At 32.8% G+C, this 19,525-nt stretch overlaps 1 protein-coding gene across 1 annotated transcript in view; it reads right to left on the bottom strand.

The window, feature by feature from the left end:
• Nucleotides 1–2,162: 2,162 nt before the first annotated feature.
• The window catches only part of LOC115878505 (transient receptor potential cation channel subfamily A member 1-like), a 127,886-nt gene continuing 110,523 nt past the window's right edge, over nt 2,163–19,525 (bottom strand). Inside the window, 9 exon segments of the mRNA XM_030895041.1 lie at nt 2,163–2,749; nt 10,759–10,883; nt 10,957–11,116; nt 12,975–13,262; nt 16,225–16,452; nt 16,510–16,707; nt 18,739–18,960; nt 19,230–19,325; nt 19,382–19,514. Of these exon segments, the coding sequence (XP_030750901.1) occupies nt 2,597–2,749; nt 10,759–10,883; nt 10,957–11,116; nt 12,975–13,262; nt 16,225–16,452; nt 16,510–16,707; nt 18,739–18,960; nt 19,230–19,325; nt 19,382–19,514 (1,603 nt within the window). The 3' untranslated portion in view covers nt 2,163–2,596.

Here is a 19,525-nt window from a genome sequence, read left to right as displayed (position 1 = left end):
TAGCATTTGCGACCTAATGAATATCATGAACATAACCTAATAAAAAGTTTTTGTAAACAAACTTAATTTTTTTATTATACCTGAAAAACACTAAAATGGCATTTAGACATTCATCTACATTTTACAGAAAGAGGACGAGGCTTTTGCAAAATAATAATAGTAGTAGTGATGTCTTGCCTCCACCCATAAATGTTTTTTATCCGGAAGAGATGCTGCATTACACTGGTGCATCTTAATTTCATTTTTTAGCTTACGAAACCAGCAGACCCCATCCTCCTCCCACATGTGAGGTTAGGCTTAAAAAAGTGGCTGCCCATTTTTTTTAAGGAGAAAAAAACTAAAATATAGTTGAACAAATCCACAAATCACTGATACGCAAAGTGAGGTTACGTGGCGTACGTTGGAATTATATACGTCATAATACGATTGCCAGTCGTCCGGTTTGATGACTTCGGTCGTGTGAGACGACTAATGTTGGAGACCCGGTCGGAATTGGTATATTGGTAGTTCATATTAAGTCGGACACCTTTGAATAAGAAGACTAAGGAAGGAGCATAACGCTATCCATGTATTCGTGCATGGTGGGCGGAAAAAGCACTCTAGGGTGGGGATCCTTGACAGTTCTGTTTGACGATTCATTTGACACATTTGAATTTGATTTGAAATTTTGTGGATTTGTCAGTCTTTACGGAGCTTATTTTATGTTATTTATTATGTATTCTACTACTGATAGTTGTATAATGGTAGTAAATCTTGTGGCAGAACTTAAATTAACAGTGACACTATCGCGATTTATCGAAAAAGACTCTAAAATAGTTGGTTGTGTAGCGTGCGGTAGATCTCGGCAAAAATTGAGTGAAATAATGGAACAACTTTTCGCTAGCAAGTGACTATAGAATATACATACGTGTAGTAAACCGATCATTTATGAAATTCACTTAAATTAATTAAATTATATATTTTTCTTGCATTTTAGCTTTTATTTACTACTTGTCAAAGATCAGATGTCAAAGAATTTTGATACGTTAATTTGACTTACCTGCTTCAGTAGCGTATCGGATGTTTGTGTTAATAAATACTTATTATAACTTATCTATTTTTATTAGAATTATATATTTTTATAACAATTTTAATAACTACCAACATTTGTTCACAACATAAAATAAAATAACAAATTATTGAGTCTACCCCACGTCTACCCTACATCATAGTTTTACATTTTTTAAATAAAATTAGAATGGCACTGATAAACCGGAATTTAAGTCGGCCATATTTGAGGCCCATCGCGGTGTACCTAAGATTTTTGATATGCTCCATCCTTAGTCTTCTTATTCAAAGTCGGACACAGAAATCCGCCATTCTTAACAAGTATCCGATTGTCAGCCATTTTAAAATCGTTTTTTGTTTTTAAAATTTATATTCCATTCCGATTTCTAGTAGAATAATATTGATAAGGTTGAGTTTCGGGGGAACCACAGTACTGTTTTATGATTAAACCAGCTAGAAAATAAAAAAAAAATATTTTGCGAGTTACTTTTTTATAGATATTTTTATTTCATAAATCTATCTACTTTTGAAGGCGCTCGTTGTTTTCCGGAGTATTTTAATCAGATATATCAAAAAAGTGACTTCCGTTGACAAAACTGATGTCTGGATTAATGATTCAGAATTATTATAATATGAAATTAGATAGGCACTTATAGTTCTATTCGAGGAGTGATTATAAAACCATTTGTAATTAGGCAGTTTGGTTAGGTTTTTATGTATTCTTGGTAGCGAATATGAAACCAAACGTAACGTAAGTGCTTAGCGACGAATTTTAAGTAACTAAAATCCAACGTAATATGACGTTGGTAATTGGTAGAATTACATTCCCTATTAGGTCAGATACCGACGTCGAGGCGACCCGAATCTGTATTCCCCATTTAGGTGCAAATAAGGGTCGTCAGGCGGTCTAACCGACGTTGGTACCCGACGTCGGGTTTATTGAACGCGACGTATACCCGACGTTAGATAACGTCCAAATGCTACTTGGGTTTAATCAGAAATTATTTTAGATATGTGGTTACAGCATTCTATTACATGCCCTCTATTAAAATAAAACAAAGTAGTAAAATATATTATATTTATTTAATATTCATAGAATCCTTGTTTGTTTTTTATGTTTCAAACTACCATGAATTTTAATTTGACATCGATCACATATATCATTTTAAGATAAACTAAATAGTTCTATACTACCTAAACTAACACTAAAAAGACATATAGGTACATATTATAAGTAAATATATCTGACATCTTTTTAAAATCTCTAATCCTAATACAATATTTTTTTCTATCAGATCTAACAGACATAAATCAAATTTTCTAAAAGCTTTAAATTAATAATGAAATATACAATGAATTAAATTTTAAATGTTTTAAAAAAATCGAGTTTTTTTTTAATTTAGAAACTAGCCTAGTATAGCGGACTAATATTTTGGGGAAAAAGTACTTTAAAAAAGTACATTAAATAACAGTTTTTATGTGAAAATATAAATAAATAAATGTCTCTATATACATTTTGGACTTAAATTATAATGTTTTAAAATCTAAACTAAGTACTATTGGCCCTGTGTGAGAAACTGAGTACTGATTTGATTTTCTTCCGAATTTTTGGTGAAGTCCATTTGCTTGAGTGCTCACTGGTTCCGTTTCTTAATGGTACCCCTTCATCCACATCATCGGCTTCTGTTTTTATCTCCATTTTCTATGATATAAATAATGTTATTTTAACCAAAAATAAGACAGTGACATTCAAAGTCCCACAGTAATATACACTTGCGTGCATAGAAATCGGCCCAAGGCAAACGTTTGAAGTTAACTATATATTTTTTAGAATATATTTGTCAGATTAAGAAAAAATATATACTGTTTGAAAGACAATTTTATATTCTTTGATTACAGTTGAGGGTTGGAACCTTTGGTGTTACACAGCAAAATAAAAACACTAAATCACCACAATACACCAAAACACTTTTACTTTTACACTGGACGCGCGTTTCGCTAACCATGTTAGCATCATCAGCAGATGATTATAAAATTTTGAGCAGATGATTATAAACTTTTGAGTTTATAATCATCTGCTGATGATGCTAACATGGTTAGCGAAACGCGCTTCCAGTGTAAAAGTAAATGTGTTTTGGTGTATTGTGGTGATTTAGTGTTTTTATTTTGCTTTATATTCTTTGAAAAGAGTTTAGAGATATTAATTTGTATTTCGGTTTCTTTGGATTAAAATTTTTAAATTAATGCATGAAACAAATTATCGTTTTTTATTACTAAGATGTATGCCATTATTTATTTATTTATTGATTGACAATAAACTAAAATAAATTTTCAATAATGGGTATGACCCCCTCTTGCTCTTACAACATCTCTCATACAGTTTGGCATAGATTCAATCAAGTTTGATATTGTTGCTTGCGGTATGTTAAGCCACTCATCTTATACTTCAACAATGAGCTCTGGGATAGAGGTTGGGGCTCTTTGTCTAGTACGAATCCATCGTTTTAGCTCATCCCATAAATGTTCTATCGTGTTTAAGTCTGGACTGCATGCTGGCCATTCCATAACCCGAAAACCGACTCCTGAAATGTAATCGTGTACGATTCTTGATGTGTGTGCTCTCGCATTGTCATGCATAAAAGTGAATTCGCTTCCAATGTAGTCGACGTAAGGTACCACATGAACTGCTAAAATCTCCTCAATATACCTAACACCAGTTAAACCTCCTCTCCTGTGCCGACGGTCGTCCCAACGGATAAAAACTGGGTCGATTCGCGCAGTCATAGAAATTGTACCCCAGATCATGCAGAAACCACCTCCATAAGCAATCCGCTCCTGAATGCAGCATTCTGCGAATCGCTCATCTGGCCTCTGGAATACTTTTCTTCTTCGGTCGCTGCCATAGAGGCATATCCTGGTCTCATCTGAGAATAAACCACATTCCCATTGTTCTAATGGCGAATTCAGATGTTCCGTGCAAAAGGCAGGCGTGTTTGACGATGAGCTGGGGTAAGTTTTGGACAAATTGCGGGTGTTTTGGGGGTCATGTTACTTTCCTTCAATCTTCGTCTTACCGTGTCCTCTGACTAACAGTCACTCATCGTGTTTCACCGAGCTGTTGTTGCACCTGAATAGCATTAAGATGCCGATTTCTTAATATTGTTGACACAATAAAGCGGTCATCACGATCCGTTGTATATCTCTTTCCACCAGTTCCAGGTCGCCTACGAAAGGATCGAGTCTCCTCATATCGTTCACACACTCTTCGAACCGCTCCGCGTGTCATATGCAGTTGACGAGCTACAGCTCTCTGTTTAAGTCCATTTTCAATTAAAGCGATTACTTTGGCAGCTTTTTTCCGTGATGTATGCATTAAATTGAAACACTAATCAAACAATGAAACACAACAAATCAAACAATGAAAGAACAATGTGCATATTTCGATTACAAAGTAACAGTAAAGTAGTAATTGCAATATTTGATAACTTTTTTATTCTTATTGTCACCACAACACAAATGCTTTTCATTTGTTTACCCGTTGCTGCGCATATAAACGATAAGTACTTTGGATAAATTTATACTCATATTAAAGCATGTTAAATTGTCTTTGAAACAGCTCATATTTTTTTCTTGGTCTGATAAATAGATTATAAAAGACACAGTTAAAGCCAAAAGTTTACAGTGGGCCGATTTCTTGCACGCAGGTTTATTTTCATGCCAATGTTACAACAGTCACTTAGTAGGTAATGAAACTAGAGGTCTATCCAAATTTTTTTTGGATACCTTTTAAGAAACAAATAGAGTTTTCAACATTTTACTGAAACGTTAGTAAATACCTTATTTAGTGGTCGGTTGGCATGTTGTGGTAAATGCCGACCACTGGTTTAGAGTTCTGTGTTAATATCTAAACGCTATATCCAAAGGAAAAATTATATTTGCACATTATCGTTAAGTTAGCTCATGTTTTTACGTTTTATCAGAATATTACATGCCATTTCAAGCTATTTTTAATACCAATTCAATAACTCATCGTTCGGCTTCTCAGTGCCGCGGCCGTGTCGATGCACCGCCGCGCCGGTGAGAACGACAATCGCAATGCTGTGGTTTTCGTTTGCAGCTCTTCGTTCGCGTGCTCACTGCGATTGCAAATCGCAACTGGTGTAATATTGGTTGCTTAAAGGATGATTCATGGTACACCGGGCCATACCCGAGCCGGGCACGTTCCGTAAAGGTGCGTATTCATTATCCGAACGAACTAACGAACAAACGAATGAAAGTGCGGTATATTTAGACGGGGACCGAATGCATGCGGCCGTTCGTTCGTTCGTTCGCTCGACCATCCGTTTCGAGTCGGTACATCAAAGGTGTTCGCCAACAAATGCCTCCGGTCTTCCCGTCCATACCACTAGCGAACATTCGTTCGTTCGTTCGTTCGTTCGTGCGGATAATGAATACGCACCTTAAAGTAGACACCGAGCCACGTCCGGGCCTATGCTACACCGAGTGGACAACGGGGATCATGTCCGTGCCGAATATATTCTAGAAAACAGTGTTGCCGCAGTGGTACATTTGTACCAAATTTGATACTTTTAATTCTATTTGGTACAGTGGTACTACATTTTCAAATCCAGGATGATTTGGTACAATAATTATTTCCCACGCGCACCGAAATTGAATAGATATTTAATAATTATTGTCGTTGATATTGCATTAAACGCGCTTACCGATACCATTCGGAGAAAATCCGCATTAATTAACGACGTATTATAAACGTTGTAATGTCTATAGCGTTGCCTATATTAAATAACCCGAAGAAAAAACTTGAAAATTTACTGTTTCTAACATGCTTCTATATTTGCGTTTTTTTTAAATAAAATTTAAGTTTTCCAAGTATTGTGTGTAGTATTAGAATTACTTAGATTTCTTCAACCTATACATACTTATAATTGGGTTTTCTGAATTTCTATTTCATGTTTTTCGTCTCGATTTGTGTCTTTCTCCAGGAAGTTTTTTTATGTAGAAATTTATGAAGAAATTCACAGCGACCAAACCGGTTAAAGTCATATGCAGATGTATTTTGTTGTGCTTTAAAAAATTGTACCAAAGTGGTACATTTTTAGTTTATAATGTGGTACGCGCTAAAAGTTGGGTGCGGCAACACTGCTAGAAAACAGCCGCTATAGGCCCGTAGATGAACGAAGTATTTAGCCCGGGCGACTCATTTATGTTTGCCGCAACGGGGCCGGACCGTAGCGGATCCGAGGAAAAATGTACACCGACATTTCTTGGACGGGGCACGGACGGGTTCCGGCGAAGCTCGGACCGTGCTCGGCTTAGCATGAATGTATAAGTATAAATAATATTTGACAATGTTTGGCCGTGCCTTCACCGTCGCACGGCCCCGGCCCGTCACGGTGTACCGTGAATCATCCTTAAAAATCCAAAATCGGCAGATATATGTTTCAATCGCAAGTCGCAGTTTTCTATGGAAAGGAATCACAGAAGGATTAAATCGCAGTTTGCGATTTTCTGCACATCTCTATTAATAATATCAACTATTAGATATCACTAAAGAGCAAAAATACGAGATATATTTTTATAAATACACATTTTAAACTCTTAAGGCAGACAGTATTTATAATATAGGAAATTCTAATAATTCGTTTTTTGACAGATGGAAGTAAATTGTCTGACCGTTTGACACTTTATGTCAAAGGAAGCTAGATAAAATCAAGAAAAATATACGTTTTCAAATTAAATCTTAAATAACTTAAAAACGATTTATTTTAGGTATAGGAACTATAGTTAAAAAATAATGAATTAAAAAACCTTTTCATTAGTGAAATAAAAAAGAGGGTTTCCATTTGAAAAAAAAAATATTTATGATAATTTTTTAAACGCTCAATTCCATGACAGCTACCCCTATTATTGTATGACATTTGAACAATTTAATTTTGAAAATAGATAGCCACATGTCTTCTCTTTATGTCACAGTGGCTGTGGTAATCACTAAATTTGACTTTTAGGCTATACACATTTTTTTAACAGATAGTTTTTTTCCTCCAAAAATGTTAAATATTTTTTTTCTCAAAAACGGTTAATGTTAGATATAGAGTGTTTAACATCAATATTCATATAATTTTACAGATAATTTAAGTATGTAATAAAAAATGGGGGCACCCATTTAAAATAAGAAAGTTGCTGTCAACTTCCGGTATTTCCGGAAGTGTCGCCATATTAAAAATATTTTTAATCGATAGATCTCGATGTAAAACAGTACTGTGCAAAAAATCTCAGATCTAGATGTTGTGGTTCTCTAGAAACTTCTAATGCACGCTCAGCCTGGGACACCCTGTAAATTATGCATCTTTGTCATGTTACAAAATGTTTGTCATACCCTAATAAAAAGTTCAATCTCACAACGATTCACTCAAAGTCCAAGCACAGATATTTTAAAAAAAAATATGTAACATAAAACATAAAAATGTAAACAAAGCAAAAAGTACAATGACTTAGTTCCTAAAGCAACAATTATGGTATTGTCAAATTAGATATTGAAAGCTGAAAACTGACGTATATGTTTTTTCAATTATGAGCCATGTTATAATGAATTTTCGAAATAGAAACAAATAAACATAATAAATCAATAGATAAAAATTTATAAATTTTTAAATAAAAAAGTGTGACAAAATAGTATATTATTGAACGAACAATTTATGCTAGCCATTATTCACGCAGGGTGACGTTTGCGTCACGAGCCGTTGGCGAGGGGCGCAAGTCACCCGAGTGAATAATGGCTATAAATTGCGAGTTGAATACTATACTTTGTCCACGGCCATTATAATAATTATGAGAAGTGTTTGAATTTGTATTTTTAATGTTAATCTTACTATTATTGTATTCATGTTTTAGGGGAAAATGTCACTACCTACTTAAAATTTGGCAATTTCAAACGTCAAAATTAACTAAAAGATAATAAAAACGTCAATATCATCAGTTGCTATGCATCGAGTCATCTCGAACTATTCTATTTTCAAATATTTGGGAAGTTTATTATAAGATGTGTATTTGGTGACATTTGGTGACAGACCTCTATATAATATTTTTTCTACCACCTTTAGTAAAATAAATTTGTTGAAAATGATAGATCGTACCAGCAGCAGCTGACTTTTTGTTGTTTTGTGTATCTAAAGTTGGTAATTTCTGTTTTATTTATCGTTAGGTGGGGGTGGTTACCGGGTGGGTCTCAAAAGTGGCTCACCCCTATAATTTTTTAATTTTTTCAGATAAAACAACGAGATTTGGTATGTTAGTCTTCTTCTTTATGTACTGTTTCCATATCGGAGGTTGGCTATCATCATTGCTATTTTGACCTTGAAAGCTGCGGCCCTAAATAGGTCAGATGACGTGACATTAAACCATTTTCGCAGGTTTTTGAGCCAGGATATTCTTCTCCTTCCAACAGATCTTTTTCCTACAATTTTTCCCTGGATTATGAGTTGCAAAATCTCATACCTTGGACCTCTCATGATATGGCCGAGATATTGCAATTTTCTTTTTTTCACTTCCTTGAGGAGCTCTACGCCCTTCCTCATTCTTCTCAGAACCTCCACGTTGGTTACATGTTCTGTCCATGGTCTCTCAACATCCTACGGTATCTCCACATTTCGAAGGCCTCCAGTTTCCGCTCGCAAAGCTCGTTGAGGGTCCAAGCTTCCATACCATACAAAAGGACTGGGAATACATAACATTTGAGCATACGTGTTCTCAGATCTAGGCTCAAATCGCGGCTACAGAGCAGCTTCTTAATCTCCACAAAGGATGCACGGGCCTTCTCAATGCGAATCTTTATTTCTGAACAATAATCCGCGATGCAGTCGACACTTGTACCCAGGTAGTCATACCTCTCTACTCTTTCGAGCTCTTAGCCTTCCGCGTAGAGATGTTCATTGGGCACTCCAGTTTTAGTGACAATCATGTATTCTTAATATTGAGTGTCAGACCATATTCTCGACTGGTTGTGATGACGTTATTTAACATATTCTGAAGGTCTTGCATGTTTTCAACCAGAAGGACTGTATCGGCCGCGTAGCGCAAATTGTTCAGTGGTATGCCGTTAACTAGTATTCCACCAGCATCATTTTCGAGGGCTTTGTTAAAGATTTCCTCTGAGTAGACGTTGAAAAGGAGTGGTGAAAGAACACACCCCTGTCTAACTCCTCGTTTGATATCCACTGCTCTCGTCAGTTCAGATTGGACGCGAACAGACGCACTTATGTAGTATATGGTATGTTAGTATATGACATAAATTAGGATTGACTGACGTATTCAATTGTCTTTGGTCGCTTCCGGTTTCACCGGAAATGACTACAACTTTTGATTTTTAAATGGCATCCTCGGATTTTTTTTTACTTTATTCGATAGAAAATGACTGAATAGAATGACATATCATATGTCAATTTTTGACATTTTCACATATGGTTTATTTGAAAATGTAACATGAGGTTCATAACAACAATTTGACTTGAAATACCAAGTGTGTGGTATCAAATTATTCGTAAAAAATACTTTTTTCAAATATGCTAATGAGCCACTCTCGTTCCATTTGAAAAAATTGAGATATGATTAAAAATACGATTTTGGCATCTTTTAACCAGCCAGGACAAGACACTAAAACATTAGACGATCACATCTATTTTTCCAAGGCTCCTTGATTAAAAATTGGTGTTTTTTAATACAGCCATAGCACTCTAGATTGAAATTTAAAATACAATTTGTTTTTGAGCGAATATGTCAAAAGTTGAAGTTGAAAGTTGACGATATGTCATTCGATTCAGACTGTCATTTTCTATCGAATAAAGTAAAAAATACTGAGGGTGCCTTTAAAAAATCAAAAGTTGTAGTCATTTCCGGTGAAACCGGAAGTGACCGAAAACAATTGAATACGTCGATCAATCCTAATTTATGTCATATACTAACATACCAAATCTCGTTGTTTTATTTGAAAAAATGAAAAAGTTATAGGGGTGAGCCACTTTTGAGACGCACCCGGTATATGTATTTGAATTTTATTGATGCTGCTTCAAGTTTTTTGCATATAAAACATATTTTTTAATATGCAGATAAAAAACAATAATCATAATATTTTTTAATAATCACTTAATAATCACTAACATTTGGCAATTCTAAACGTCAAAATTAATAAAAAGAAAAGATAAGAAAAACGTCAAATCATCCACGCCGCGCATCGGGATGTTGTGAGTGTCACGTTGGCATAGCAACAAATGTAAAGTAAATGCAAAATGTGATTTATCATAATTCACTGTTATCAGCTGTTATATTTCACTCTATTACAAGTATGGGCACCATATTCCTTCAGCTAGGAAGTAGAATATTGATTTATTATTAAGTGGTCGTGAACAAAAATATTTATAATTTAATGAAATACTATACTCATTATATAAATAATCATATACTATCTTTGTTAATAAACTCTTTTAATAATAAGTGGCAGGCTAGCTTCTTTGTTTACAGCTAGTTTGTATATCTTGGATAATTAGTTTTATGTAGTAAGGTTCTTCTGTTTATACCTATTATTTGTCTGGGGGTTACACTGGTCATTTTTATAGAAAAATTATACTTATATGTATCAATAGTAGTCGTAACCAAATTTAAGATGAATTAATACGAAAATATGTACTAGCAAAATACCTGTACTATGAGCCTAAGAAAGTGGCTCTGAGTTTCCAACGACTGTGAAATATCTCGAAGTTTTCTTTTTGTTTTCTCAAGTTCTGATATAACGTAGTCTTCCGAGTTTTCCATAGCTAGATCACCTACAAGAAATCGGTTTTCTATAACCACCAAAAACAAGTACGTGTTTCAAATTTATCAAAAAATGCTACTCACACTCATCTGAAAAAGGACTGCCAAACCATTTCTTCAAAATAAAGTCTACAAAGCCTTTCTTATGTTTAGCTTCATTGGGATATTCGACCAATTCCTGTTTATCTACCTTTTCCAACCATCTTTTTGGTAATTTTCGTTCTAGTTCAGTGTGCAAAACCACCTAAAATACAACAACAGTAAATACATAGGTCACTTGTTGTGGTTATGTCAATCAATAAGATCAAGTAAATTATGAGAAATACAAAATTGATGTTCGGAAGTACCTTAATAGAGTGTCACTTGAGTGAAAATATCATTGATATACAGACCGGACCACCGTAGTAGTAACATAGGCAGAACCGGACGAATTAGCGTATCCCCCTCCGCCGGATAAAAAGAAAGCGAAAAAACGCGATAAAATAAAAATTGGTAGATATGTGATAAGAATGTTTCAGAATTTGTATTTATTCGTGTTTTAATAGCCAAAACGAATACATAGATTATCGCGGCAGCTCTCGTGTAAAATTTATTTTTTAAGTAAAATAATGGATGTTTACGAAGTTCGTGAGAAAATTCAAATTGTAAAATGGTATTTCCAAAATAGGTCTTATCGGGATATACAAACAATTTTTCCACAAACTTTTGTAAACAGGTCAATTCCATCTTTACCTACTATATCAAGAGTTATTAATAATTTTGAAACACATGGGTGCGTCTCCCCACAAAAACTCAAAAAGCCTGATGTGTTGATTAATGAAGAACAGAAGTTAAAGCAAGTGTTCATTTGTGCTACCGCGGATCAAAATCCCACGTTTTCAAGTAATCAAATTGCTGAAGTAACAGATTCTTCACCTAGCAATTTAGATGAAAACTTTATTCCGCGTATAGTTTTCACCGACGAATCAAGTTTTCATTTATTGAGTCGTCATAACCCTACACAAGTACGATATTGGTTTCGGGAAAATTTGCACAAATATTTTGAGGTACGCACGCAATATCCCCAAAAGCTAAATGTTTGGGGTGGTTTTGTAGGGGAGCATATGATTGGTCCATTTTTTATAGAGGGTAATTAAACTGTTGCAAAGTATTTGGACTTGTTACAACAGCAGATTGTACCTAGAATTCGTGAGTTATTGGAAGAAAGATACCACAATGTCTTGTTTCAACAAGATGGTTGCTCTGCCCACAATGCCCGTATTGTTCAAGCATATTTGAACAATACTTTTCCCAACCGTTCAATTAGTGGATATGGAACTATTTTGTGGCCCGCTAGATCACCAGATCTTTCTCCCAATGATTTCTTTTTGTGGGGTTATGTAAGATCCAAAGTGTATGGTCATAATAGGCCCTAATATGTTAGCCAATGTCAGACGGATATTTTACGACCGCCTAGGCTTCTGTCTAGCACAAGAAGGTGGTCTTTTTGAACACTTGTTATAACTTTTTTAATTTAGAGTAATATTTTTTTTTATTTTATTGAGGTATTTTTTAATTTTGGAAATGAGTTTTGGGTTTAGAGAATTTATTTATTTTTAGTTTTGAATTGTAAACACACTCAAATAATAAATATTTAAGTATTTTTATTTTAAAGTCAGAGGCGCAACTAGACATATACTTTTAGGGGGGCTCAAATCTTTTGGGGGGCTTAGGTTACTATAATATAAGATTCATGTGAGGTTAAAACCAATTTTACACGACACGCACTGGTCATCTGGGGGGACTAAGCCCCCCTGCCCCCCCCCTAGTTGCGCCTCTGCCTTAAGTGAAGGTAAACACTTAAAATGAAAATAATAAATGCTCGGCACTCCTCGCGTCGTATTCCTAGTCTGTCACGACCGACCCGTCCAAGCACAACTGCAACTGCCTGCTGCCTGACCAGCCGTCTAGCCGGCAGTGAATAAGTACAAACGCAATCGGATAAGCGTAAAATCGTCCGGCAAGTTGCTATGTTACTAGTAGCCTGGTCTTCTCTGTATAAATGTCTTAAATATATATTTGTTTGTTAGACATAGTAGTCATAGTATACATAGTTTAAATACCTGCATAGCTAAGCGCTTCAACTGGGCATTTCTTCTGACGCTTTCGATATCACCAACTGCCAAACCAATAAGCAGATTCATTAGTAAAATCGGCATGAGAACCATAAATAGGCCCAGCATTAGGAACGCAGGCATAGGAAATGGTAAGAACGTATTTTCATCTTCTTTGGTGTTGAGATAGTAGTAATATGGTTTGACGTAGGTACCAAGAAAGTCTATTTCGCCCAGCATCATTGAGAAGGTTCTTATCAGTGACATCGGTATAGATTTAAAAGATAAGTGATCACCCTGTATAAAAATTAAATTTAATGTTGTTTTATATTATACACGGTGTTCCTTAATGACATGCTAATATTTAAAGAGGTGGTTCTTGGACCAATTCTAAGAAAAAACTTCATTTGGATATAATATGTACTAAACATCTCAACTTTTTAGATACAGGGTAGTAAATTTTCTATTTGTTTTTCAAAAAAATTTTTGATGTTATATCTGATACTTTGTTCCATGTATTAAAATTCTTATTTTGATTTACAAAAAAATTGTTTTATTTCTTCATCTTCTTCCAGCCGATGAAGAAATGATTTCGATACAAGTCAGCGCATCAGATTTTCAGCGATTTGACCCCGAAGTAAACTGACTTTAATTTTTTTAAGTAAAACAACAGGAGATAAAAATTTTTAGAAACGAATGGAAATTTTAAAAATAATTTTGATTTTAAGAGAAGTCAGTGTCAAAATATTCAATGTAAAACCCGTATGGACGGCATTGGTTGAAATAAATAAAATTCTTTGTACACCAAAAAAAGGTATTTTGATCTATATAAGACGTGTATCAAGTTTCATAAAGATATCTATAACAAAATCAAAATTATTATAAAAAATAGTTTTTTTTAGAAAATTTTACCACCCTGTACCTCAGAAATTAGGATATTTAGGACATACATTCATAATATGAAGATTTTCTCTTAAAATAGGTCCAAGAATTACCCCCTTTAATATTAGCATGTCATTAAGAACCACCCTGTATAAATAATAAAAAAAATATAAAAATATTTTCAAATTCTAAAAAAATACAAATACACTTTAAGTTGAATCTTTGCGATTAAAAACCGTATGATAAAAAAACGGCGTCAAAGACGGTAGGGGAATGACAATCGATAATAATTTTGGCGATGTCAATATCTAGATATCATTTAGTAAAAATTGACATAAAAACAAAAATTAACACCAATTATTATACAAAGATTTATTTCCAAAAAAATATTTTTTCTCCAATTTTTCTCGAATTACTCCATTTAAAAATAATTTTTACTCAATATAGAAATAAATTACAACCCTCTTAAGGCCAACTGGCAGTAAGCGCCATTAAAAAATTGCTGTTTTTTTTTTCGGTCGTATGGTACATTTACTTCACTCCTCCCAAAGATTTGTTTACTATTTTTTAATATATTTCCGTAACAATATAAACATTTTTGCCAAAATAATTAAAATTCAAAAGACTAAAAATAATTAAAAATGAACTTAAAAGATATGTCAGTAAAATGGTCATTAGTTTTAGTTCCTAATAATAATTTGAGTGTTAAGTTTTGTTTAGGTTTGTTGCATAAAAGATGATGAGGATGTTATAAAGTATGATTTTTAAGATTAAGGAAGACAAGACAAATACAATTTTTTACTTAAAAAAGGTAGTTCACAAAGCACTGTTATAAAGGCTAATAAATCAAGAAATATGAATAACATATTGTATATCAATGATTTATTAATTTTGGTAGTTTGACTTATGACGTATACTTTCTGAATAATCTATACTGCTATTAGAATTTTTTTTAAACATATAAATACAAATATTATAATAGATATTTTCGACAAATATTGTTGAAAGGATTATATTTCATTATATTTCTCATTATTTTTTTTTCACAATATATTTGAATATGAGATATATTTTGTTATTAAATTTTTAAAGAAGTATATTAGAGACAAATTATATGTTTTTCATATTTTATTTTGATTTAACATTTAACAAAAACTTGAAATAATTTAATAATGTGGCTGTCAATGTCAAAACCTTTTATATTTTCGGAGCATTTCCAAATATTTAATGCATTCATTCACAAAACATCCCCCTTTAGAACTTTTTCTTTAATGGCCATAAGCGGGAGTAAAAGCCCAACCACCCGAACAAACACTAGAGACGCCACCGGTCATCAAATGGTGTAAAAATTGCGAAAATTTAATCATCTACACAAGGGGTCGCGCTTAACTTTTTCAATTTTAATTCAATATTCATTGTTTTCAAACTATATTATTAGACTTTGCTGTATTTTGTGAATGTATAAATGTTTTCTTAGTATAAAGTTGCATTAGTAATTTAAATTATATTATAATACATACATATTTAAGATTCAAATATTATGACATATGTGTCAGTTGTCGTCTAACATGTCATCTTGATAACAAAAAGTTAGTTATTGTCAAAAATAGTTAAAATCATGTTAAAATATTAAAATTTACAAGTTATAATTAGATATTTTATATTACTTCAACAACAAACACATAATAGTACAGCGTAATGTTGATATGGAGGTCCAAAACAAACAGTGCCGTTATATTTTTCAGTTTTCGTTGTCAGCCGCGGAAGTTTCAGTGATTTTAGTGTTGTCGGATATTTTTATTTGTGAAATAGAAATATTGCGTTTGGATTGCAAAACTGAAAGTGGAAGTTTTATTGCAATGTAAGTAAACGTTTGTCCATTTTATATTTGACTTTCTTAATACCTACGACAAATATACATATATTGAAATTTTATAATTCATTTTATTTAAAAAATGTTAGAAAACAAGCTTGCTATAATTAACATAATTGTTATGTAATATATTCCATTTAAATGTAATATATTACTTTACAATTAAAAAAAAGTAAATTTAAAAAATATATTAAAAATATATACAGGCATTAATTGAAATTTTTTAAGTGCGAACAAACACGAGAGGCGCTTTATTATTTACTTTCATTTCTTAACATGACAGCCGAAGTTCTAAAGGGGGATATTTTGTGCATTCATTTTATTCTATAACAAACATCGCGTGTACAAAATAGTTAATTTTACTCTAACTCTACTTACGTTTTACAAAATTAACCTGTTTAAAGCTCTCAAAAAAATAAAATCAATAATTTTGTTACATCCTTACTAAAATTCTTTTATTTACTGTCCTTAACTAAAACTGAATGCTAACGAAAGTATACTTACTCTTGAAAGAAGAATATAAAAAGCTAGTCCGAACGCAATAATTAATATGGAGAACACCATCAAGACTTTGATAAGAGTTTGCAGAATTTCCAGGAACATTACCACGTAGATTCCCACTTGGTCAAACCTTTGCAAGAGTAGGAGCAAATTGAACCAACTCAAAAACACAACCAGAGAAGCAAAAGAAAACTGAATCTCGTATATTCCACCACCCCAGATTGGCAACACCTAAAAAATAATTAATTTTAAAATAAAAATAATTAAATAAAGTTAATTTAGAAATACCATCACTATGGCCGCAATGTATAGGAGCCAAGTAACCAAATTGATAGGGTTTATGAAATATAAAAACTTTTGCTGGAATACTTGGGCTAGTTCTCTACCTGCACTGACTACGATGTAGACCAAAATAGCTAGAGCGCTGATGTGCATGGAATAATTGATATGGACGTTTAGAATTTCTGATTTTCTTTCTGAAAATTGCTGAGAAATAATAATATTGTGTCATTGTTAGTGAAATATACAGGGTGTTTCAAAAAACATGTGCTATCTTTCGTAGGGAGATTCGTCTCGTAAACATAAGATTTACTTTTTGTATCAACATAGGTCCGATTCTGCTTTGTTTCGTAGCTACAAAAGGGTTAAAGACTTCATCTTTTTTCGATTTATTTTAATTTTCTTCCAACTGCTTTTAGCGATTCGAATGAAATTTTGACGGTAAAAGTTACTATAAACGCGACATATTTTAGTACAAAGAAAGTGTCGACATATTCACCACGGACATGCATATGGGCTAACAGTGGAATATTTTTCAAAAAAAAGATGTGTGCCACTGACTATTTTTTCTTTTTTTTTACGCTTTATTGTACAAAAAGCCAAAATAGCTTCATCGACAAAGCATTTACAAAACAAACAAAAGCACAAAAAATATACAAATAATAAAAAATATCATACAACACAAATCATACAATTCAAAAAAATTTACGTCATTAAAATTACAAATAGAACATACATACAAATTCTATTGGTACAAAAGGCGTTTCAAAATCATTTAAGAGTTATAAAATATTAAATACTAGACTTTCAAGCAGTGTATGAGATGATTAAATTTTAAAATTCAAAATTGTTCTTGACTAAACATCAACAAAAAGTCATTTACCACATATATGGCTCTTTCCAGTAGATATGATTTCAGAGCTTTGCAAAATGCGGAAAAAAGCAACTTGATATTCAAAGGCACATGATTGTACATTTTTTTGTCACTGTACAGTATTGATCCTTTAACTAGTTCTGAGCTCGGGGTTGGCAGATAAATATCGTGCTCCGGCATTCCTAAATGGATAGTTGCGAGATGGCCTTTCGGAAACAGCAGATATTTATTTGCTTGCGGATTAAGCAAACGGATTCAAAAATCAATAAAGAAAGAAGAGTCAGTATTTTGAAATTTAAAAAAAAATCCTGGCATAATAGGCTATTCTAGAGGTTGGTAAGTTAAGTTCCTTAGAAACTGATCTTATCGCAAAACAGGCAGCGCTTAGTTTTTTGATAAAGCTTCGATGTGCAAGACCCATTTTAGCGAGTTGTCTACAACAAGTCCTAAGATTTTTTTTCCTTAAATGTTGACTGTTTTTCGTTAAATGTTGTCTCTTCATGTTTTGTCGATTTTGGTCTCACTGATGAGATAAACACAATTTAATTAATTTGCCTTAATCCAATTCTAATAGCAATCCTTAAGAAATAATGTTATTAACTTGCCAAAATGCTAAATAAGTACTCATTAATTCCTCATCAAAAACATGAAAAAAGTTACTATAAATACGAGCCTAGTTTTAAAGTTACAGGAAGTTAAAATTTTTTTCTGAGCAGCCTTTTGTAATTATTTTAAATATCATTATTTCTGGAGGATTATATTTGCTGGGGGTAATGTGGGTAGATGTCAAAAAACCACCGTCAGTATTTTTTGATACATAATTTTAATAAAATTTAATAATAAATAGACTAAATAAATAATTTATTATTATTATTTTTTAATTGTGATTAATAAAATTGTGTTTATCTCATCAACGAGATCGAAATCGATAACTTTTCAAGATACAACTTTTAGTTGGCATTAAGCGGCCTACACAATTTTGTAAATAAGAGAAAAACGTCAGTGGCGCACATGTTTTTTTTTGAAAAATATTCCAGTGGTAAACCATATGCACGTCCCTTTTTAGCATTAAAATATGTAGCACTTATAGTAACCTTTACTCTCAAAATTTCATTCAAATCGCTAAAAGCACTTGGAAGAAAATTATAGTAAATCGTAAAAAAATAGACTTTAACCCCGTAGCTACAAAACACAACAGAATCAGACCTATGTTGATATAAGAAATAAATCTTATTTTTACGTGAGGAATCTCCACACGAGAGATGGCACATGTTTTTTGACACTCATTGTATGATGCACATTTCATCTAAGACACCATAATAACGGTTTACAGCAGTACAAATACAAAAATATAAATAATTTACCGAGGTTTTGGTCATGTTGGCATAGTTCATGTAGCTAAAATTCAGCGCAGCTTCGTGTTCCATGAGCTGAGAGGTGAAGCAGGTGATGGAGCCTAGAAATAGACAGTAAAATAGCAGATTTGCCAGATGGAAGTATTTTCCGTAAGAGTTCCACTTCATTTGGAGATATTTCTGACTCAGTGGATGAGCTAGCAATTCTACTCGTCCATGAGTTACCATTACTAAAATAAATAATGAAACATATTGGGTGGTCTGAACAACAATTTTTAAAAACTTTTTTTTTTTTTAAATAATATTATAAAAACATCTAAAAGGCAATAAAAATATCTTTATATCCAGCTGCTTAAATCAAGAGTTAATATTACTATATGTAGATAGTAAATAAACCATTTATTTTAAGTTTACTTAACTGTAAAATTCTTAAATATTTGTTCATTTTAATGAAATTCACTGACAAGTTATCCAGAAGATAAATTCTAATATTAACTTACATTGAGAGCTGGTAAAGGCATAGGTTTCTCAGTATTTTTATCGTCGCCATTTTCCACAAGATTGTTACATTGAAGGCAACTAAAGTTATATTTTATCTAAAAAATAAACTCTATTTTACAAATGACCTTTATATTTATACGTATTATATTACCGAAAACGTTTTTGAATCCTTCTTGCAATTTGACTTCATTATTGACTTATCTTGAACTGCTTCAAACACTCTAGGCATCGCCGCTATCAGAGCCAAAGAAACTGATGGATATTTTGAAGATTTCAAGAGCATAGCAATGCAGCA

This window comes from Sitophilus oryzae, unplaced genomic scaffold, assembly GCF_002938485.1.
Source record: "Sitophilus oryzae breed Bouriz unplaced genomic scaffold, Soryzae_2.0 scaffold_1062_pilon_pilon, whole genome shotgun sequence".
Classification (NCBI taxonomy): Eukaryota; Metazoa; Arthropoda; class Insecta; order Coleoptera; family Curculionidae; genus Sitophilus; species Sitophilus oryzae.
This window is presented reverse-complemented; position numbering and strand designations above follow the sequence as displayed.